At 38.9% G+C, this 23,788-nt stretch overlaps 1 protein-coding gene across 11 annotated transcripts in view; it reads left to right on the forward strand.

The window, feature by feature from the left end:
• SDCCAG8 (SHH signaling and ciliogenesis regulator SDCCAG8) overlaps nt 1-23,788 on the forward strand; it is a 155,707-nt gene that overhangs the window by 69,213 nt on the left and 62,706 nt on the right. For 9 of the 11 annotated variants that reach the window (XR_012158166.1, XM_073338251.1, XM_073338253.1 and 6 more), the window contains 2 exons: nt 18,135-18,262; nt 22,560-22,668. The exons of the other annotated variants lie outside the window; for them this stretch is intronic. Coding sequence is in view for 8 of the 9 variants with exons in the window: in XM_073338251.1 (XP_073194352.1) it covers nt 18,135-18,262; nt 22,560-22,668 (237 nt within the window). In the remaining variant the exon portion in view is untranslated. The remainder of the gene's footprint in view (nt 1-18,134; nt 18,263-22,559; nt 22,669-23,788) is intronic. 11 annotated transcript variants of the gene reach the window in all.

The following is a 23,788-nucleotide window of genomic DNA, read 5'->3' on the forward strand; positions in this document are numbered from 1 at the left end:
AGGAGCGGGGTCTCGGGGGGGAAGAGGTGGGTCAGGGAAGGTTCCAGCACTCCTGCAGGAGTGTCTGGTTTTAAATATACAAAGTTGGCACAGTAGCATCTGACAGCCATCCAGTAGTGTATTAAGTGATCTTACTAGTGTTGGTCAGGTATGGACAGGAAAAAGGAGCCACTCTTTCTTCCTCTGAGTTGTACCCGTTCTCCATGCCACTCGTGTCCCTCTCCCTGTAGCATCACATCCTGCCAAGAACAGGTCTCTCTTAATAAGTGAAGGGGCAGATATGGCTGTGAGTGTCCCACTTTCAGATCTTTCATTGAAGGCACTAAATCTCTTTCTGGTGTTCCCATTTTGAATCCAGTAATTGTTTAGTAATGTGATACACTATTGTAGTTAAATACTTTGATTTTTGCTCATCTCAGGCCATGGGGAAGGGTAAATTGCATTCCCTTTCACACGCAGGAGCAGCCGTGCCAACAGAGGCATTCATCCCAGGGGAGTTGGCAGTATTGCTGCTATCCTTCCCTGCGGGTTCTGCCAAAGAGAACAACTTTTAAGTTCTAGAGCCCAGTCTTCGGAAGGATGTTGAGAAGATGCACTGATTTAGTGCATCTCTTAGGTGTCCTGGCCTTGCCCTTTTCTAGCTGTCTCCACTGTGACAAAGTTCCTCCTCTGCGTTGGTGGCTTCTGCGCTTTCTGGCGGATTTGTTCGCCTCAGAGGTTTACAGCAGTCCTCAGTTTGGCACCTTTTGTTAGTGGCACAAACCTGCCGTTCACTCAGCTAACCTCATCACTGGCCAGCATGGGGAAGAAGAGCAGAACAGTCCCTGCAGTCTCTGCTGGGCCACCTAAGGGGTCAGGGGACAGGCCAGAGACCTTCTCCTCCGGTGGGACTCACAGTCCAGATCAACTCCTCTTATATCAAATAGGGAGTTGGGGGGAATGAGGGGAACCTGGGCCCCCCCACTCTGGGTTCCAGCCCAGGGCCCGGTGGATTGCAGCTGTCTATCGTGTCCCCTGCAACAGCTGTGTGACGCTACAACTCCTTGGACTACTTCCCCATGGCCTCCTCCCAACCCTTCTTTGTCCTTACCACCAGACCTTCCTCCTAAAGTCTGATAACGCTACTACTTCTCAGTCCTCCAGCAGCACACCCTCTCACTCTCAGCTCCTTGCGGGCCCCTCACTGACTGAAGTGAGGTCCTTTTTTAAATCAGGTGTCCTAATTACCCTGTCTACCTTAATTCGTTTCAGCAAGTTTCTGATTGTTCTAGAACTGCCCCTGTTACCTTACCCAAGGGAAAGGGATCTACTTAACCTGGGGCTAATATATCTGCCTTCTATCACTCTCCTGTAGCCATCTGGCCTGACCCTGTCACACCACCTACTTTCTGGACTAAACTAGCTAGCCAGCTCTATGCCTCCAAGTAGAACTGGAAGTGTGGGTAGCTTGTTCCCACTGTGAGTAGTCTTTCTGCTACCATGCGTCCATAGCCCTGTTTCTTCTGGCAGAAGCTAGAGGAATCCAAAGAATTAAGTCGGCCTAGTAGTCTTCTGCTATCTTCTACTTTGTTGCTAAAAGAGCACATTACTAAACAGAAGATTAGTGAAGTACTAAAGAACATCAGTCTAAGTATTTTGAATGAAAAGAAGAATACAATCAATATAAAATGCTTAATTTAAATATTGGAAAACTAGAAAGTAAATATTATAGATCAATTGGATTAAATGAGAACATGCAATCCAGGCCTGAAGGGGGAAAAAAGAAATTATCCACAAGCTATTTTTTGCAGGGGAAACTTCTCACTCACCTCCTCCTGTCCCCAAAAATCCACTTTCTAAACACTGGTTTGATACAGACCAATTAAACTGCTTATCAGTTAAAGAAACATACCTGTTAAAATAGTAATTCTTAATGTATTTATTTGTCTCTTGCATATCACTTTGCTTCTGGATCACTGGAATGTGTGTTTACTTATGTTGGGAGTACAGCTTTCTTAGAAATCCTTGATGTTTAGTTAATGTACATATTTTTGTTCCTTGAATCCAGTTCATAATTCCAACTTCTGTATTTGGAAATGACAGAAAAAATATGGCATTATTGATGACCTTGAACAATAACCATCATAATCTTGCATACAACATTGGTCCCCTTCTCCCTGCATTTGTAGCTTCACCATAATATGACTTTAACAAATTTGTTTGAAGCCCTGTATGGTTATGAAATAGTAATTAAGTTCCAATATCTCACCTGTTGAATTCCAATCTGAGTTTTCATGTGAGAACTGCTGTAGGAAGAAAACATGGGCCTAATGTTGCCTCAGTGAAATTAATGGCAAAACTCTCATTAACTTTTTAATAGGTCAGGATTGGACCCTGCTACATGCACCATGCCATCTGAATGCTTGATTTGCAGCTTTCAAAAGGCATGAAGCATTCAGGCCTGTTTAGTCTGTGAGAGAATTATTACCAAAATCATATTGGTACTATAGTGGTGGGGATTAAATAGGAGATGCAATATGATAATCAAAATGATCTGATTTTAAAATGTCATTTAATTTATTGAAATAATTCTTTCACTCTTCTTGTGTAACTGAAAGATGAGTATGAAATCTCTCTCATTACACAAAACAACTAAAAGTTAATATTTGTGCTTCAGTTCCAGTTTTGTCTCTTAAGAAGTGGTTCCTATATCCCTATCCAAGAGAAGCTACATAAATTCAAGGAAGTGAAGTAAAGAAGATATTGGGCTTAATTCTCTTTTGTTTTTAAGTCTAATATTTCATTCACTTTGTTGGTTCATTGTATCTCCTCTCAAATAATGCCAATCAGAAATGCTTATGATAGTATCAGAATAGACTCATGTCATCTCAAATTTTGCTGGGAGAGAGAATTAAAGCAGAGACTCATATTTACTCCTTTTTTTGCAGTCATTGCAGGTAGTGTTGGATGTCAACTTTGTAAATGAGGAAAACATTACTTGAATAATATATGTCACCCATGCTTTTAAGTCCAATAATGTGTGACCTCCCAGGCTAATTTGAATGTCTGAGTTGCTCTTTAAAGATCACATATTTGTAGAAGTTTATACCACATGATGACTGTGGCTGTTTGCCGTCTCTCTGTACTTTTCTGAGGGAAAATGTACATAATATGATTGAAATATCACCAAAATATTTGTTGACAAAATATCTTCAGAAAGTAACACATTTGAAGAAAATGTCTTTTAGGGCATACAGTTGGTTTCAGCAGTGCTATGGCCTTTGTGGCTTCAAATAGCTACAGTACATCAATGCTTCTAGTAGCCTCTAGCGAGTTTTCAACAGCTTCATTGGCATTAATTGCAATCCATGTATAATAAATAAAGTACATAAATTAAACCTACCATTCTACCTCCGGGTTCTTGTGACATTATTAAATTGCTAGAGTTTTGCTGTCATTGCTTAGGATGTCACCAGAATTCCTTGCTAGAATTATAGCCTGTTTATAATCTATATTTAGGCTATATTATTCTTTATATTATAAAATATAATGTGACTTCTCTATTTACAGCAGAAGTCTAATGCTGCTACTCACTATCCTTTATTAAAGCTATACAAAAGCTAGTATCAGCTGTGTTGTTTTCAAAGTAATATCTGTTAGTTATCAGCAGAATTATTTAGTGCGTTGCCTTTTATTCAGCAATTTTAGCACATCAGAAGCAGTCTCCTATTGATGACAGAGGAGGAATTCTAATGAGATTTCATTTTTAGTATTAATGGTATTTAGTGTTAATTAGTAGCAGTGGACAGTGTCTCATTTTTCTAAACTACTTGTTTTCTAGACTAATGAATATAGCAAAAACACCAATCTATGGAAAAAATAGCAAAAAAACCAAAGCTTAATTGTAAACATTTTATACGCTGTTTGTTTTGTATGAATAGCTTTATCTATTAAAAAATAGTGTAGGAAGTAGTAATAACATGAAACAACTCATATAACTAATAAACTTTTAAAATTCTGTTTCATATGTTTAATTTTCATTAAATTTAGGGATAGTTGTGACTATGGTGTTGTGATTCAGTCAACATTTATTTCTATCTGTTTTTCAAATAAAAGGCATTAGGATGCCAGAAAATAAACTGTTAACGGAGAATTAACTTCTTTGGCATGCTTTCATACTTATCTTCCAAATTAAAGAAAATGAAATGGGCAGAAGCAGAGTGTAGATTACCTCCTTTTTGTCAAAAATGGTGGGAATTTGAAAATTAATAATAAAAAAGGGAACAGATGCAGTAACATGCCAGAGGGAGATTAATGTGGAGAGTAAAATCTGTGAGCAACAAAACTGAAGCAAACTGAATCAGTGGGAGGTGGTTGTACAATCAAAATCAGGATAAAAGAGAAATTACAAACAACCCTGCACTTGTCAAAGTAGTAGTAATGAAATCCTAACTCTGCCAGCAGTGAGAACCTGTGTTAGCACTTTGGGGTAAGGATGGTAGCTGGGTGCCAGGTAGGAGGGCAGTGTTAGGTTGCTGGGCAGCAGCCATCTTGTGTAGAACAGATGGCACTGAAAGCTGGCAGGGGAGGGGCTCCTTAGCAGAACTAATCAGACAGTAACAGATAGGGCAGCTGGGAAGACTGACCACAGAGAGGGAAGCTGCAGGGTAGCTACAGAGCTCCATGATGTTTACAGTGGTGTGCCCATTGGTCTGAGATAAGACCTTGCAATGTCTTTTTACTGCAGAAAGTACACAAACTTTTGTTAAATAAAGAGTTTATCTGATCATCCTACAATAAAAGGAATGTATCAACTCATTGCTGAGCTAATTTTGTGACAACATTGTATTTTGAATCTTTGCTACCAAGAAATTTTGTGTGGCCTAATCCTTGCAAAAATAAAAATATACTATCAGGAATGTCACACACAATCATAAGTTTGTGTTCCATATTTCATTAATATACATAATGAATACATTAATGTTTGTATATCTGTATATTTATCTAGAGAGTGATCCTGCTGGCAGACCCCCTACTTCCATTGATGTTAATGAGTGGTTGGCATTCAACACCTTTCAGGATTGGGTTCTTCAGTTGAATTAAATATTTTATGATATTTATGATGTTTGATTTTGTTCAGGAGGAGCCATTTCCTTCCTCATAAGTGATAGCCTATGGGAACTGAATTGAGGTCCTAATCCTGTAACCTTCAATCACATGAGTAAATTTTACTCAAGTAAGTAGTACCACTAGCATCAGTAGAACTACTCACAGGAGTAAGAAACAGAATTGTAACACGGAAGACAAAATAACCCAAGTATAATGAAAAAGAACTGACTGACTTATTATATAGTATTATTAACTAGTTGATCATGATATTAAAATAAAAAATAATTCAGATATACAGTTGGGTTGTGGATGCTGAGCTCATCTTTTAACAAAGAAATCTACATCTGTATTTGAACTTGTATATCTCTCTTTTACAATAGGTTTATAGCTTGGCTCAATTATTCATTTTGAGTGGGGAGTGGAGGAAACATTACAGGGATTTGAAATAGGTGGTATAACATAGCCATATGCTATTTATGCAGCAGTTTCTGCAATAAATCTAATTTGGTGCTGTCAAAAAAAATTAGACTTATCTGATATAGCAGCACATTAGTAAATGATTGTGGTAGATTTGAAAGTTGTCATTCACTCTGCTTACTTGTAACAGAAATTTGCAAAGCCTTTTTTTTTTTTTTTTTTTTTTTCCCCGAGCAACTCTATGAAAATTTCTCAGTTCTTTGTCCTGCAGCTGTAGAAACTGCAAATATTTCTACAACTGAAAAGAAGGTCTTGCTTTAAGGTAATTGTGGAAGGGGGTGGAAGAATGAATAACCTCTGTTAGCAGTTATATGAATGTATAGGCAGAAAAAAATCAATAAAACGGAGGGGGGGGGAGCTAGATCTCTCCCTTGCCTACAGATTTTTCTAGTGCAGCTGAAGTTGTTTATCGCATTATATAGTATGTAGATAAATTAACTGCTCTGAGTTATTATGGAAGGTAAAATATTTTACCTGCCATCATAAGACCATATGCTGCTTTATAAAGACTGATATTGCATGATTTGAAATAAATCAGCTGTGTCTTCTTCTGGCAGTGCCTTTTAGAAATTGCATTACCAGTTTATTTAATAAGCAGTCAAGATAATACATGATTATTTAAATACCCTTACATTTAATCATGTACAAATATTTTTAAGGTATATATTGTGAGTATTCAAATGTTATTAACAAAGCTATAAGAGAAAACAAAAATAAAGTCAATATAAGCGTGGGGTGAGCAAGGAATCCACCATGATGTCAGTTAATTAGGGAACAGAAAAGCTTTATAATATCACGTATTTTCCTTTTCTCTTCATTTAAAAAAAAATCGTTTTTAAAAACCTTGCTGATTGTTATTTATTTTGATTTGTTGCTCTACCATACAAGTTTCTCAAAAGAAAGGCAGTGATACGTTTTCGGATTCCCATTTTAATTACAGTGAAAATTTACTTTATAGTGTTTAAACTGCCACTGGTCAGAAGAGAATTTTACTAATGATTTCGTCTTTTATACAGCGAATCAGTCTGTTAAAGTAACCAAATTGTTTCTGCACATAGAATGCATTTACAATGGTAACAGGTAACAATACTTGCAGCACTTCTGAGCAAGCAGTGTAATTCAGAAATAATACAGATGAGATTATCCACTGATTACAAGAAAATTAAAAGTAGTATTTTTTTCAAATGTCTTTTTAAAAAGAAATATTTATCACTGAGAGCTAATCTGTTAAGGAAGTTTATAGATTAATATCAGTATACATTTACTTTGAATTAATTCAATCAATTTTTGTATAACTATTGGGAATGGAATAATATGATTTTTTTTAATTTAAAAAACAATATTTCAGAAGAATGTATCCAAGCCTGCTAGATTTTATACTAATTTTGAAATTAACTGATTCTGATTTGTGTTAGAGACACAGCACTTGTTTTCTCTAGAACATCTGAAAGACTGTTTTAAGGAAGTTGCAATTGTGTTTTCTCTATGAAGGTTTCATTTTTCTAATGCTAATTTTAACCATTTTGAAAGCTGCACTGTGCTTTTTAAAATACAACCAGTTATTTTCTTTCTGGTCAGTAGCAATATTTCTTTTTCTCTCCTTTGTAAGGATCCAATTCTGAAGTCATTATGTAATAAGGGCTTCATCATGGACCCAAAGGGTTTGCCACTCACTGAAGTCTGTGACAAAACTCATTCACTTGAATGGGTGCAGGACTGGGCACATAGTTTTGTAAAGTTTGACATTTAGGAACATCATCCTACATGTTGTCTCTTACGTAAAATGCTTCCACAGTGGGGAAGAATTACCTGGAAATGTCTACAGCTTTGGCTATCTCATTGGTCTACCACATCCTCGCCTCAGTCAGTTAGAGCCAGTGTAACTGAGGTGAGCTAGGAGCAAGAACTTGATGAATTAAACCAGCATGCTGCTATTGGTTGTCACTCTGCTTCTGGCATTCTGAAATTCTAAGAGCATTTTTGCAGAAATTAGGAGGAGGAGTTCTGACTTCTTCCCCTGGCTGGCCATGTGAATTGTTCTGCAGAGCTTGAATCACAAAATAGGAGTGGGAAGAAATAAAAGTGGCTATGCAATTAGGTGGGATGTTGCTGTGTGCTCCTCTTGCCCCTCAGGTCTCTTTCTACAAATTGCTAAGATTTTTGTTCCCCTCCATGTAACACTCCAGAGAAGAAAATAAGGACCCCCAGAAATAAGATGGAAGAGGAATAGTTAGATCACAGAGAACAGAGTAGTCCCCAACAGAAAATGTATGATATTAAATTGATACTATTCAGCTAACTATGTTTAGTAAAAAGAAAAGGAGTACTTGTGGCACCTTAGAGACTAACAAATTTATTTGAGCTCAAATAAATTTGTTAGTCTCTAAGGTGCCACAAGTACTCCTTTTCTTTTTGTGGACACAGACTAACACGGCTGCTACTCTGAAACCTATGTTTAGTATTAATTTGTCATAATACTATAAGACACTGTTTTTAAGCTTTGAGTCAAATTCAGACCTAATGTAACTAGATGTAACTCCATTTCAGCTAATGAGGTTGTATTTGCTTACATAGATCCTGAATTTATCCATGAAAGTTTAACACTCGATTTTTTTTTCTATAGTATGCTGAATAAAATATTTGGTTCATTATAATTACATGTGCTAAAATGCTTTTAAAAACTTTTTTTGGCACAGTTTTTCTTTTTGTTGAGTGAATTTTCTGTTTCTTAAAGGACACCTGAATTACATGTTGTGAAATTGAAGGATATTTTGTATTCCAGAAGAATGAAACAATCTAAGAGACTAGTTAATAATTCAGTAGTATGTGGTTATCAGAATCTATTTATGAAACGAGGGATGAGTGCATTAATCGCTACACATAATAGATCCTATGGACAGTATGATGATTATCTCTGTCCTGACCCCAATTTTTTTTTAATTTATTCTAATTTTATGTACAGACAGTATTGTGATAGAGAGATGGATATGCATATTGCACAAGGATAGAAAGTGAGAAAATTGTTTTCAGGGTTCAGTTTAACAAACAATTATTTTTAAAAGTGCTGTATTTTAACATCTCTACATAAGACCTTAAAAGAACAATTATTTTCAAGGAAACAATGGTACTATACGTTTAAAGTAATAATAACAATTGATGTGGATATTGAAAATAATTTGATTTTGAACTTTCTTATCCTGTTGTTCCCTTCTCCCTAACTCAGTTTTAGTAAATACTTTTGCCTCACATTTTTATGCTCTACAGCACAGATTATCTTTTAAGATAGAATTTGGTATTTTGGTTTAATTGTAAATCTTCTATTTATTAAGCCTTTACTATTTTGTCTTTTGTATAACTAGAAAATATTTAAAGCATTGTACCAATTTTTGTGGGTTAAAAAAATAGACGTATAAAGAAAGACATATTAGTTATTGGACTGAACATAATTGTTAAAATAGTCTCATATTTTACCTCCACATTATTGTCTTCCTATACCCAAAAGTAATTTTCACAAATACATTACTGTACAGAGCTTCTTATTCTGCTGGTTAGGAGAAGTAGATTTAAATCCATACCGACAGTTCATTTGACAATGACCTTGAGGGGCTTTGCTTCTTGAAGAAGAAAGCAGAAGCTTGCAGTAAACAAAGTTCACTTCTGACAGATGGATTGAATGACAGAAAGGTTGCGAGTGCCAGAATAGCCCTGGCAGAGGAGGAAATGTTCAGTGGAATCCAACAGGAGAGGAGGTGTGAACAGGTGCAGGGTTGCTGACGGAAGGGGAACCAGATGGAAGGAGCCAGAGCCAGTTTATTTAAAGGAAAAGGCAGAAAACACTGAAAGGCTGTGCAATCAGTGGCTAAAAGTGTGCATGGAAGAAGGTAAAAATTCACAAAGCAAAACTGCACAGTGGGATATCTAGCACTTAGCATAATGGTACTAATTTGTGAGTTTAGTTTGAAAGTTGCTATTGAAATACGTTATACCTTGGTCTTCACAGGATAAAGTATAGATATTTGAAATCTGATTTTTTAAAAAAAAAATGCTTGACCTAGATATTGCCTGTCCATTATTTGTAATATTTACTGCACACAAAAGTTATTATTACAGAATAATGTTAAGGTTGTGCCACAAACTAACCAGAGCAAGAAAATATAGAACTATGGGGCTAGATTTCCATTCTTAACTCGTCACACTGGGGTGGCAGCGTGCCTAAGTCTTGCAACACATAACAGATCATTCATCTACTGTTGGGATGAAAAATCCTTGCACTTCTCCACTTTTATTGTTTTTGGTGACATCTTTAATGCCGGTTTGCTGTTTTATTTGCTAACTTATTTCAGGACAAGAGAAGGATTTTGACTTATCCCAGCCCAGAAAAATAAAATATTCTCCTCCCTCAAATGATAGTATTATCCTTATTACTTTGTCCTGTCACGCCACTCCATTTCTGCTCATGGATTTGATCTTGTGAGGTGCTGAGCCCGTTCTGTTCCTCTTGACTTTAATGGTAGTTGAGAACAATTGGCATCTTGCTGGATCCGGCCTTTGAATAACCGCAGCCAGAAGTTATTCACCTAAGGTCTGTCCCAAAGTAACATCAGTGAGAAGTCAGAAAAAGCACCAGCACCAACCTCACAAACCATCACATGTCAAGAAAAAGCCTCTCAAAACTTGTTTTAATGTTGTAGAAGGAGATTGTTATGTAGATAGTACTGGAGTGCACATGCAGTAAATGGGTTCTGTAGTAATCAAACACTTCAGCATTTAATCATTTTGTAAAAGTCTTTGACTTGCTTGCTCATAATTGCCTTACAATAGAATGTGTTTTCGTGCATATATGTATTTAAAAAAATAAAGACAAGTTGCGGGATGGGGGAAAATCCCTTCAAAATAGAAGGCATGCAACAATTATTGGGTCTATATTTTAATACTTCATATAACCCACTTGTTCCAAACGGTCTGTCACCAGTATGCTGTTGGTTAGTTCCAATACCAGCAAGTTTATCAACTCTGTACACCACTCCTAATACAGTGTTCTACGTGCTCTCCTGGCCTCTTCCTGCGCCATTTTACAGCGTTGTCCATTATTGTATGTTGGGAAATGTATATGAAAGATGAAGTCTAAAATTAAATTGTATTGCAAGGCATGCTACCAACTACATTTTTACCAGAATTTTGCCCCTATAAAAGTATTCGATGACCTACTGTAAATACTGATTATTATAAACCACTCAAAAAGAGAGCAATTAATTGAATAATATTTAAATAATTGTGCATTGATGTATTAAAAATCCAAATAAAAAGTAGTAATGTTCTATGCATGGCAGCCAATTTTCAATATTAAAATTTTGGGAAGGAAATGCCAAAAGAGAGAGAGAGATCATATTATGGACGAACTGTTTACAGATAAAAGCTTTTACATTTAATTACGGAGGGGTTGTTTCAGTTTTTATTTTATAAGTGAATCTAGTACTTCAAAAAACTCTGTTGACTGAAATCTATAGACAGGACTGGTACTGCCCAAGTCGCATAGGTTAAGGCTTCTTCTCACTGCCCATTTGATGTGCCTAAAACCTGACCTTTAGGGAGCTCCTGTATGGATGAAAGGATGATTCAGGTTCTATGTCCATAGAATACTTCAACTCTCTGAGAACATTACTAAAGTTTCCAGTTGATGCTAACTGTTCAATTGTTGTAATGTGTACAACTATCTATTAGGACAGCAACTTTCAACTTTTTTTTCATTTGCGGACTCCTAACAAAATTTCGAATAGAGTTGTGGACCTCTTTGGAAATCTTAGACATAGTCTGCAGACCACAAGTTGAAAACCACTGCCTATGGTAACAACAAACTTTTGCTGAAGCTGTTACACATAGTCTGTGGACCCCCAGGGATCTGCAAACCACAGGTTGAAAACCACTGTAGTAGGAAGTTAGTAAGACCTCAAACTCATTTAATACCACAGCTGTTGTAGTATAATATCTTCTTTCCACAAATGACTCAAGCTGGATTTTAAAAGGTGACCTGGACATTATAGGATTGTGTTCCATTTTACCAAACCTTCAAATTATCTAACTTCCCATTAAATGATTTACATTTGGACAAATACAAAAAATATTTTAAAGCCATAAGCTTAGTTTTAATTTTGGTACAATAATTTTGGCTAATAGTGTATCTTTAGTTAGGTCTATATTGCATAAATATAAGAGTCTGTGAAATAAAGTTTGTCAGTGAGCTGTGAAATTATGTATGAACTTTCAGCTTTGGCTGAATTATAAAAGCCAAGTTGAAACTCCCCCAAAATTTTATTTTATTATAAAATATAGGATTTTATTATAAAAATGCTGACACTAGCTGAATTCTAATGTACTAAGCACACCGTACTGTCCTACGCTTTTTTAGTAATGGTTGTATTGTTTGCTTTAATGTGAGAAAGTGATTGTAGGATAATATGTCAGGTTGCTTGCGGATAATCAGTTGCCTAAATTTGGAAATTCGTTAAAATTTAACTCGGATTGCTCTGAATAAGGTTTTCTTGGCTTTGTAAGGTTTCTGAGAAGTACTGTCATCTTGGGAGAAAGACACTTTAATACTTGTAGTTAAGAAATTTTGTTCCATTTTATATCATTCTAAAGGCAATTTTTACACTGTATTTGAACTTTTTAAATGAGTCTGAAACACATTTAAAATAGAGCAGCAACTGGAATACCTTATTTAGGTCCTGAATGTAATCCCACACCAGTTTTAGATGAGTGTAACTTCATTGACTTCACTGGAATTACTCCTGATTCTCATTGGTGTGAGCTCAGAATCAGGTATTTATTGTTATAGAAAGCTATGTCAGTACCCCCTTACTAAAACACCTGTTTGCTATACATCAATAAACAGAATAATTTTATAAAATAACCTCTAAGCATAAATGCTCTGGATTAGAGCCATTTGCACTCTATCAATGACACAATTGCTGAAAAGCACCTCATAAATTAATCCATATATATCTGCAGGTCAGTGAAACATTTGACCAAATAAGTAAATCTTAAACTGTCTGGAAGTTCATCAAACACAGTCTGCTGGCTGGAGACAGTTCCAGAAGCACGTGCCCTCTGAGAACACCTTGCAACCAACTGTAGAGAGTCCATGGCCAATTTGCTCCCAGCAACTGACAGAGAAAGAGAGCAACTCAGGATGTAACTGCCATGAAGGGCAATCTTTCAGAACCCGATGAGGTTTGAAATAATGATCTGGTGGTAATGGCTTTTATGAGTTGGTAATTTTATACAGTTCTAGTACCCATACACATGCGTTGGTCTTTTTTCCCCTTCTAGAGTTCTGTTAATTTAAAAAATAGATGTAATACCTGTATTTTATGCTAAACATTTCCTACTTTGTATAAGTATAGTGGTCATCACTGAAATTTAGTTTTACCTAGTTACAACACAGTGGTATCTGGCATTGCACAGATATTTTCTATTCTAAACAGAGAAATACTGAGGGATCTAAGCTAACACTGTGTGGTAACTGTGGATCGATGTGGTCATCATTAAAAATAACTGAATGGTATTAAGCAGAATGGAATGGGATGACAGATTTGAAAGTGATTTTAGGGTTTTTAGATTAACAGAGGAAACAAATTAAGTCCCGTGCCTTGGGTGAATGCCTTCCTCATGCATGGTAATTTCCTTTTAATTTTTGAAACCCTAATTCCCAAGGCTTTAGTATCAGAAGAAGTTGTGAAGAAGCTGCATGCTTGCCCTTCTACTTGCAACATAGCTGTAATCTGAAAATGGATTAGTGAAGGATGGACCAGAGAACTTGTAGGAAATTCTGTCAAACTTTTTTATATAGCTCCTTCTACTGCCCTCATCAACGTAGTAGTTGAGTGCCTTCAGGTAGTGGATTAAGTTATGTGATTAGCATCTCTCTCCTCTTCTCCCCGGGGAGAGAATATTGTGTGTAGCAAAGGGTCTTCTTTTTGTAGGATTCTGTTTAGGGATTTTTATTTTGTTTTGTTTTTTAATGTACATGCTGCTATGTGTTCACGTTAAAAAAGGCATGGTCAAAGAAGTGTGCTTTGCCTTTGAAGTGAAAGGTGTTTAGGTTTGTCCCATATTTAATTATTCTGTATGTGGAATAATACATGTTTTGAGACAAACAAGGCCTGTTAGCTCATAGACTACATCCAATACAGGATTTTTTTCTTAATATTTAATTTCTAGTGCTTTGAAATGATTTGATGCTGCTGTTAGTTTTGTGCAGAATTCCCCTTGAGTACAGTGGGAATTCTGTGTACAGAGTGACTGCAGGAACATTATACAGTTAGACCAGCAAATACAAACTTTTTCAAATTATGAATATGGATTGCAATCTCCTAATCACAATTTGTTTGCTACCCATATGGCTGGGCTATGTTCATACCATTATCTGGCTTTAGAACAAAAATTCCCAAACTGTGGTGTGTGGAGCACATGCTGGTGGTTCACAGAAAACTAGCTGGTTGTATGCTGTTCTTCCTCCCTATTTCCAGCTGCTAAAATGCATTAAAATACCTTGTGAATATATTTGCTTCTGTGTAACCAAATGCAATAATTGCCAGGGAGTTGTCTATATTATTGTGAATGGGAGGAAAAGTGGTCTATGGGACTTTCATTGGGAAGATAAAAGGCCCATCAGACAATCTGCATTAAAATGTGAGCCACATTCTGAAAATATTTGAGAATCCTTCATGTCAAAGGTTTTCTGTTTCCTCATGCCCCATGTGGTACACATTTTGGTGACTGTGAGAACTGAAAAGCTCATCGTGCAAGTCTTCGTTCCTATGAGTAGTCAAATTTAAATATATACTTTTGTTTGAAACAAAATCTGATTTTAAAAAATCAAAAACAAAACTAGTGTTCCTGGTAATTATTGTGGTAAAAGCATAGAACACGTACATGATCTGACCACAGTTCCTTAAATCTCTCCCCTCCTCTGGTAACAGTCCAATTCCCAGGAAATGCTGAAATGCATAAACAGAAAATATTTCTGATTTGAAAAGAGTAGTTAAGATTTGTTTCATGTCTCTATACCTAAGTTTCCCCATCTGTAAAATGGGGATACTGATTCTTGTCTCCTTTGCAAAGTGATTTGGGATCTATAGATAAAAAGCATTGTGTAAGAGGTAGGTGGTGTATTATTAAAGAAGAAAAAGGCTGTTTTTTGTTATTAAAAAAATCTTTATTTTACCCTTCAGAGGACTTTCTAATTTTGATCCTTTATTACATTACAATGGCTTTAGGTCTAATTTCGGTGTCAGACATTGATAAATGTAGTAGAGTTTCTTGATTATTTTAAGGCTTGTCCATCAAGATTAAAATAAATAAATGCAATGAGATTTCATTTTTTACTAGCATTAGGCTCAGCCTTTAATTTTTCTCCTATTGTGTGTGAGCAAGACAAAGGATGCTCTTTGATTTTCAGTTTTTTTCCTTAGGCTCGTTGCTCTTAATGTTATTTTGGTTACGGATGACAAGACAGTTCAGAAATGTCTTTTAAATTCAAGTCCTTACTAAGATTGTACTACTGAAGTGATGTAAAGTACAATGGACAAGATGGGTCTGTGTACTGGCAGCTGCTCATAGAGATATTTGGTGTAATTTTCAAAAGTGACTAGGCAGTTAGGAACTTAAGTGTTCTTGAAAATCAATGGGAAGTAGATTTCTTAAGTGCCTGTGTCACTTTAGAAAATGGGACGTAGGAGCCTGAGGCTATGTCTACACTACGGCAGTAAGTCGACCTATGCTATGCAACTCCAGCTACATGAGTAACGTAGCTGGAGTCGATGTACCTTAGATCGAGTTACCGCGAGATCTACACCGCGGGGGGTCCACGGGAGAACATCTCCTGTCAACTTACCTTACTCTTCTCATCGGGGGTAAAGTATAGCGGTTGACTAGAGAGCGATCTGCAGTCGATTTGGCAGGTCTTTACTGGACCCACTAAATCGACCGCCAGTGGATCGATCTCAGAGCGTTGATCCTGGCTGTAGTGTAGACCTGCCCTAAGTAACCTAAGCGCTTTTGAAAATTTTACCCATTGTGCATGAAAGAGAGGCACAATCCTTCCAGGGGTAATGGAGGACCACAAGCCTGAGTGTCCTTACCCACTCCTGCTCGCCATTATGTTGAAGAGGCATGTGTACGCTCTTCACAAGTTTCATGCTACTGTCAGCGTTGGCCTTCCTTGATCCATGCCAGAAACATGAGAACTGATACTGTGTCTGTGCCTGGCCCAAGATGAGGCACAATCTAGTTTAATATGATTTAAAGAAAACAAGGATTGTGAATGATATGATGAGGCACATTTTATTCTGTAATGTTTCCATGACAAAACATGTTTTTCTTCAAACTTTCCTTTCTTTTTCTTTTTTTTCTTCTTTTTTCCATCGGCCAACATGTCGTCTTTGTGTCACATCAGGTCCCATCCTACCTCAGGCGAAGCTCCGACTGCCTTCAAAGAGAGTTTTGTCTGAGGTCAAATTGCAACATTGGGTCCAGGAATTAGAGTGTAATGTAACCCACCCACCATTTATATTGCTTTGGCATAAATGTAAGCAAGGAGATGTAACATTGTGTATGTCATGCTGAGATATTGTAATATCTCAGATGGGTTTTTAGGCACAAAGCCAAAGGTTAAGTGCAGCAGCCAAATGAGGTGTGGCACTATCCTTGTGTGACCCATTCCCAGAACTGTCACCTTATTTTGTAGCCCGATGCAATGAGTAATATCACTGAGAATAATAAAATAATTTCTTAAATTGTACTTTCAAGGTATTCTTAAGCCAATTAAAGTAGTTACAGCAGAACTGTAGAATTTTTTTTTTTTTAAACCTAGGATCGACCCCCATATACATGAGCATACTCAAATTCTGGGTTAGGTTCACTCTAGATCCAATCCTTGCAGTGGTTCATAGCAGAACTAAACCCCTTTGCAGCACAGGCCATTATCTAATATATGCATATCTTTCCCTTCCTTGTTACCAGTGCTGTCTTTGCAGCATGTGTGTCAAAGAAAAGGTTTGCATGGTATGTAGTTACTTGACATTTATTTTGACTCTGTAGTGATTGCCACATCTTGTATATTTAGTCAAGTAAATTGCTAGCAAACTTGTGTCTTCAGACCTTAGTAGTGGGACTGGCAATTAGTCACCTGCGTACAGCCTTACTGTATAAGCCCTAAATGTTTACACGTGCAGGATCAGTCCCCTGTGATATGTTAACTGTTTCCTGTGAGGTATTGGATGCCTTTATTTTTTATAATTTTTTTATGTATTTTATTGTATTGTGGGAGGGATTGAGCCCTGCCCCTAGGGAGATGGGCTGCTCAGGGGCAGGTGGGTTGAGTCCTGCCTCTGGGGGTTTAAGTGGGAGGCCTTGGGGGGGGGGGGAGTGTGCCAGGTCCTGTCTCCACAAGGAGGGGTTGGGTCCTACCCTGGGAATATGTGTGTGAGTGAGCCCTGAGGAGTGCTGGGTCAGGTCCTGTTCTTGGAGTGTGTGTGTGGGAGGCCTGGATAGGTGGGAGCACTCAGGTCCTGACCCCAGGATGGAGTAGTCAGGTCCTGTCCGTAGGGGGTGTGTGTACATGTGTGCAGGCCCCCAGGCTCTGTGTGTGTGTGTGTCTGTCTGTCTGTCTGTCTGTCTTCTGTGGGAGGGGCTGCAGAACTATCCTGTCCCACAGCAGCAGCTTCTGTGCCAAGGGGCTGGATCCAGCTCCCTGCTCTGGACCCCAGGTCTCCCTGCTCTGGACACCAGGTCTCAACTCAAATTTCCCCCTCCCATCGGTTATGAGGCAAACCTGAGTGGAACTGTGACCCTGTGTGCCAGGTCGCAGGGTCCAGGCCCAGGCCCAAAGGACAGGAGCTGCTGCTGCAGGGTAAATTTTTTTGTTCTATTTTGTTTTACATGTTGTTTTTTGTTTTATTTCATGTTACAATATTTTGCGTCTTTGAAACCCACAGGGCTCTACCTTCATCTTCTGTTATCTTAAATGAATGGTGGAAGCTTTTCTCCTATTTGGATGGTTAAGCAAACTCATTAAGCTTTTAGAATAGCTGTAATGTGAGCACTGTGGGAACTGTTGCCATTGACTCAACACCCATTAATTTCACTGGAAGTTTAGTTCATCTCAGGATCAGGCCCCTCAACTTTATTACTAGATGAAATATAAACAGTTACAAGAGAGAACAGATAAACTGCACAAGGCAAATTGGATCTTAAGGGAGGCTTTCTTATAGTAGAGGATTCATTTAATATTATAAAGTATAATCCAAGAATACATGGATTATTCTCTGGAAAAGGAATCCTTTTTCACTCAGAAAGTAGGTCATGCTTTTGTCCGTTTTCTGCTAGCCACTAGGGTGTGTTTGTCATTGAAAGAGAGAGGCTGACATGTTCAACTTCAAGTGTGCATGTGGGGAAGATGTTTGTTGTGTAAAGCTAGACCAAATTTTTTAAATTATCAGTTGAACTATCCATTTTGGCATTTGACTCATCTGTAGAGTAGTATATATTTTGTATTTCTGTTTTTATAGACTGGAGAAAGAAAGTATTCAGCACAGTCTTAGCAATGAAGCAAAGACCCGAGCCCTTCAGGCGGAGCAAAGAGAGCAGGAGCTGACACAGAAGATGCAGCAAATGGAGGCCCAGCATGATAAAACTGGTAGGTGGTAGAAAAAGATTAGAGCCTGGGCACTTATTCACAAGCCAGGCCCATGCCTTACTGTGAAATGACATCAGGAACACCTGTAACCTTTGGCTGGCCGAAGGGAGCAGATGCTAACTACACCGGAGATTCCGAATTACATATTAGTTAGCGTTTAAAAGAGAAAATGGAAAGTATTGCCCACTGTCTGTTGATTTCAGAGTGCTGCTCTCACATCTGTTGCACCATCTGGATTATGAGTTTATTTACCTGTATTCAAGAAACGTAAAGCTGAGAGAGACCACAACAAAGTAGAAAAACAAAGGGCTTGTTTTTGGCTGGATTTTCAGGCACACATGTTATATAAAGAAAATAGCATCAGAAGCTCTGCGGGAAATGCTCTGAGCTTACAGTTAAAGTCTCCTGAATAGCATTGAACAGTTCCCACAGTACACACATTATAGCTACTCTAAAAGCTTAATGAGTTTGCTTCAGCATCCAAACTGGAGAAAAGCTTTAACCATTAATCGGTTCTTAATTCACTGTCGCAGCTGGATGTAATTCACTGGCTCCAAATTGATATGTTCCTTTATTTAATCTTTGCAGCCTCAAACATTTTTAGCATTGGTATGTTTTTCCCCCAGTCTAGAACAAGGATGTTTAATCCTTTGCATTCTTCAAGTTATCACTCCTGTAGTTTAAATTTACTAATACAAGGCATTGACCATAGCTGACAGCTTGGCTGGAAGCGGACATCCTTCATCACATTGGCTTAGCTGACCTCTAGCTTTTTACCTTTAATCTGAAAGGGACTTTCAGAATATGCAGTTTCATTTGTTTACAGTCAAAACGTTTTACCATTATAATGCTCCATGTTTATGAATGGCATTAGGCAAAATAAGGATAACTCCACATTTAATATTTAACCAATTACATTGTTAACAAAGGCTCAAATTATAGCTCTTAGACCCTATGGAATGCTAGGATGGGTGGAAATCTGTAACATCTACACGATGGTGGAGGAGGATGCTATAAATTTGCAGAATAGGATGCTTAACGTTTTTCTGGGGAAAACACATTCGCCTGCTACCCCTGTAACTGGCATTAGAAAAGGTTCAGAAAAGGGCAACTAAAATGATTAGGGGTTTGGAACAGGTCCCATATGAGGAGAGATTAAAGAGGCTAGGACTTTTCAGCTTGGAAAAGAGGAGACTAAGGGAGGATATGATAGAGGTATATAAAATCATGAGTGGTGTGGAGAAAGTGAATAAGGAAAAGTTATTTACTTGTTCTTATAAGAACTAGGGGCCACCAAATGAAATTAATGGGCAGCAGGTTTAAAACAAATAAAAGCAAGTTCTTCACTCAGTGCACAGTCAACCTGTGGAACTCCTTGCCTGAGGAGGTTGTGAAGGCTAGGACTATGACAAGGTTTAAAAGAGAACCTCCATGAATTTATCCAGTTAAGTCCATTAGTGGCTATTAGCCAGGATGGGTAAGGAATGGTGTCCCTAGCCCCTTTTTGTCAGAGAGTGGAGATGGATGGCAGGAGAGAGATCACTTGATCATTACCTGTTAGGTTCACACCCTCTGGGGCACCTGGCATTGGCCACTGTTGGTAGACAGGATACTGGGCTGGATGGACCTTTGGTCTGACCCAATATGGCCATTCTTACGTTATGTTCTTAACACCTCTAGAAAAGAGGTACCTGGCATTCCTTCCCAGCCAGTGCTAAGTGGTACAGGATGTGGTGGGGCCACATCCACCCTCTGTCCTATGCAGACATGCCTCCTGCAGCACTGTCACTGGTACTAGTGGGCCTTGCTTAGTGTTAAGGGAGTACAAACAGCTGCATTATGACTGCCTTCTACACAGAGATGGTAGAGGGAAAGGAGCTCTCTGTCTTCTTTCCCCATTCTGTCCAGCACATCTGCATATGGGCAGCTGTAATTTGGCACAAATTAAGGAAAACTAACTTTCTTGCCCCTTCTGGTCCATAACCTATTGTTTAATTTGAGTGTATTGAAACAAGATTGAATGTGTCAACTTTATATCTCTAGTAAGAGTGGGAAGAGTTGAAAAAATGGTCATTTTGTACATAAAGATTTCCGGTATTATGCATCTATGTATTATAGGGGATGTTGTATACTACTACTGTAAGTTGGGTACAGATGAAAGTACAATATTCTAGTCATAATTGTATAAAATGTATTTCATTATCATTTATTAAATATGAAGGAATCTAGTAACAATACAAACAAATTATTTACAGTTTCAGGAATGATTTTAAGACTAGAAATTTAGGGAACACAGGGTCTTCTCACTTGAATATTGAAGACCTTTGATTTCTAGGTAAGACGTTTTAGCCCAGTTTAGGTCAATAGTAACAGAAACTAATCAATATAAAATGGTGGTCTAAGTGCAGTTCCCACTGGACATAGACCTCATATTTGTCAAATGCTGGTTGTCAGACTCAATAGGAAAAACTAAGAACTAAATGAGCTGATTTCTGCAAAGATGGATAGGATACCTTGGGGGGCCCAGTAAGGACATTATCACTCCTGATCAGTGATGAGCTGCCAAAATCTTAACAACCGGTTCCCTCCTCACCCCACGAGGGGATCGTGGCCCGCGCCCCTCCCTCCCCGGACTCCTGCCCCATCCAACCCCCCCGCGTTCCTTGATGCCCCACCCCGGGACCCCTACCCATCCACCCCTGTCCCCTGACTGCCCCCAGAACTAGACAGAAGGTCTCGTGAGCTACTGTAGTGAGTGCCCACCCCACCCCACCACGCCCCTAAGAGCCAGAGGGACCTGCCGGGGGAAGAGGTGGGGAGTCCCGGTGGTGCTTACCTGGGGTGGCTCCCAGGAAGCATCCGGCAGGTCCCTCTGGCTCCTAGGGGCGGGGTAGCGTAGCTGGGGGGGAACAGGGGGCGCGGCCGCTCCCCCCACTGATCACATCAAAAGTGGCGCTTTAGGCGCCGTCTCCATGGGTGCTCTGGGGCTGGAGCTCCCACGGGGAAAATTTGGTGGGTGCATAGCCCCCACCGGCAGCTCCCCACCCCGCACCCGGCCCCAGCTCACCTCCGCTCCGCCCCTGAACGCGCCACCCCTCTCTGCTTCTTCACGCCCCCTCCCCCCACCCCCGGCTTCCCTCAAATCAGCAGTTCGCCTGGGAAGCTGCGGAGGGCTGAGAAGCAGGCGGAGGCTTCGCGCTCAGGCTGAAGGAGGCGGAGGTAAGCTGGGGCAGGGAGCGGTTCCCCTGCGCGCCCCCCAGGTTATCTGCTGTTGTGTGGGCAGCCCTCCTCGCCCGCCCCACCCCCAGCTCACCTCTGCTCCGCCTCCCTGGGCCTGAGCGTGAAGCCACCGCCTGCTTCTCAGCCCTCCCCAGCTTCCTGCGTGAACAGCTGATTCGTAGGAAGCCGGAGGGGCAGAGAAGCAGAGCAGGGCGGTGCGTTCAGGCCCAGGGAGGCGGAGTGGAGGTGAGCTGGGGCCGGGCGCAGGGTGGGGAGCTGCCGGTTGGTGCTCTGCACCCACCAAATTTTCCCCATGGGTGCTCCAGCCCTGGAGCACCCATGGAGTCGGCACCTAAGGCACCACTTTTGGCTGGTTGTTAAATTTAGAAGCCCTTTTAGAACCAGTTGTCACGGGACAACTGGTTCTAAAAGGGCTTCTAAATTTAACAACCAGTTCCAGCGAACCGGATCCAGCTCACCACTGCTCCTGATCCTGTACCTGCTGGGTATATGGAGGACTTCAAAGCCTAGTGTTTGCCAATCTGATGCCCCTCATGAACATAACATTCTCAAATTTAAGAAAAACCAATAAGAGTGAATATGACATTTATGGTAGTTTGTCACAAAAGGCTTTGGTCCATTATCACCTCAGATACCCTCTTTGTTGAGATACCTGCATGTCCGTTGTGAATGAGACTTCTTGGTCATCCTACCAGAAAGAGGCAGTAAGGACAACTGTTCAAAGGCCTGGTAGTGTTAGGTGATGCTCACACTCCATTTATGATGTCAAGAGAAGTAGAAGGCACACTGCACCTTGCAAGATTATGCCCTAATGAAGAGTTGCTGGAAAGGTTGAAATAAATGTTTGTGGGTGTCTGGGGGAAGAAGTGGCTTAGATTTTTCAGAAATTCTTAAGTTTAGCCATTCTTTGGTAAATTGTGATTAGATCATTATCCCATGTTCAAATGCCTGGAATTTAAACCATATTTTTAAAAAAGTAGGGGCGGGGTGAATAAGAAAATATTTTAAATCTTTCTATCAAGTCTTAATTTTATAAATATAAAAATATAATTTCTAGTGAATGAACTGGATTCTTTGCTGACCTCCCAGAATACATTCATAGCAAAATTAAAGGAGGAATGTTGTACGCTGGCAAGGAAGCTGGAACATGTAACAGAAAAAAACAGGTAGGTGTCATTTTTACACTAGCCTTGCTACTTAAAAGTGAGTTACTGTATTTTTTTATTTATATTTATTATTCTCTTCTTCTAAAACCTGTTATCCACACCTATTCCAAATCTGTTATGACATCTGCAACTTGAGAAACCAAGATGGGATTTTGCCCAGGGTATTTCTAATTTTACACTTTTCAAATGATGTTTCCATTTAAATTACTTGGACTATTCAGATCTGAGAAATCACATATTATACTCTTCTTAGGATTAGTATTCTTCAAATAAAAATTAATAAATTTAAAAGTCAATTTGCTACAATTCTAATGTTGTTTGAAATTATGCTAAAAATAATAAATATGTCACACGAAGAAGCTGAATTCTGTTGAGTATCTGGGGTTAAATGACTTAAATTTTTTTAAATAAGTCATTTAGTTTACAGTAGCACACACTAGCTAGTGGTTCGGGATCTTCATCACATCTTCCCTCTCCGCAAACTCTTGTGAAAATTGCTGCTCAGTAAGTGTCTGATTCTATAGCCTCCATTCATGTGACATTACCATTGAGGTAAATGGTTCTACATGTGGAACAACTAAAAAATTAGACTATAAAGTAGTTGAGTAATAGTAGGAGTTTAGAGTTGCACTATATCCATATACAGTATAGTGTTATGTCCTGTTCATAACATGTCCTTAAGCTAGAAGAAGGTTATTCTGCAAAGAATTGGGATACTTTGTGGTTCTAGCATTGAGATTCTGTGTTCATATGTGATATAAATAAAATAAGCCATTTGATTTTGTATTCCAAAAGAGTGAAACTCACCTCTTTGCAGAGAGCCTTCACAGGCCTATCCCCCATTAAATCTTACTTGCAGGACAAAGTGAGTATTGAGTGGAGCGTGGACTTTATGCATACTCTCCATATGGGGTGAATTTCATCCAAAGTGAATTTGGTAAGCAAAGGATTTGGAGAAGGGATTAAAATGGAGGGAATGTAAAATGGGTCAGTTTAAAAAGAGACTCCCCTGTTGCAAATGTGATGCTGGTTCCTCGGGAGGTAAACAAGTAACACTTTTGCCAGTCAATCTGCCTTTCAGATTGTCCAGCATTGTAAGAGTAACATAAGAAGACTCACA

This window comes from Lepidochelys kempii, chromosome 3 (assembly GCF_965140265.1).
Source record: "Lepidochelys kempii isolate rLepKem1 chromosome 3, rLepKem1.hap2, whole genome shotgun sequence".
NCBI classification, from domain to species: domain Eukaryota; kingdom Metazoa; phylum Chordata; order Testudines; family Cheloniidae; genus Lepidochelys; species Lepidochelys kempii.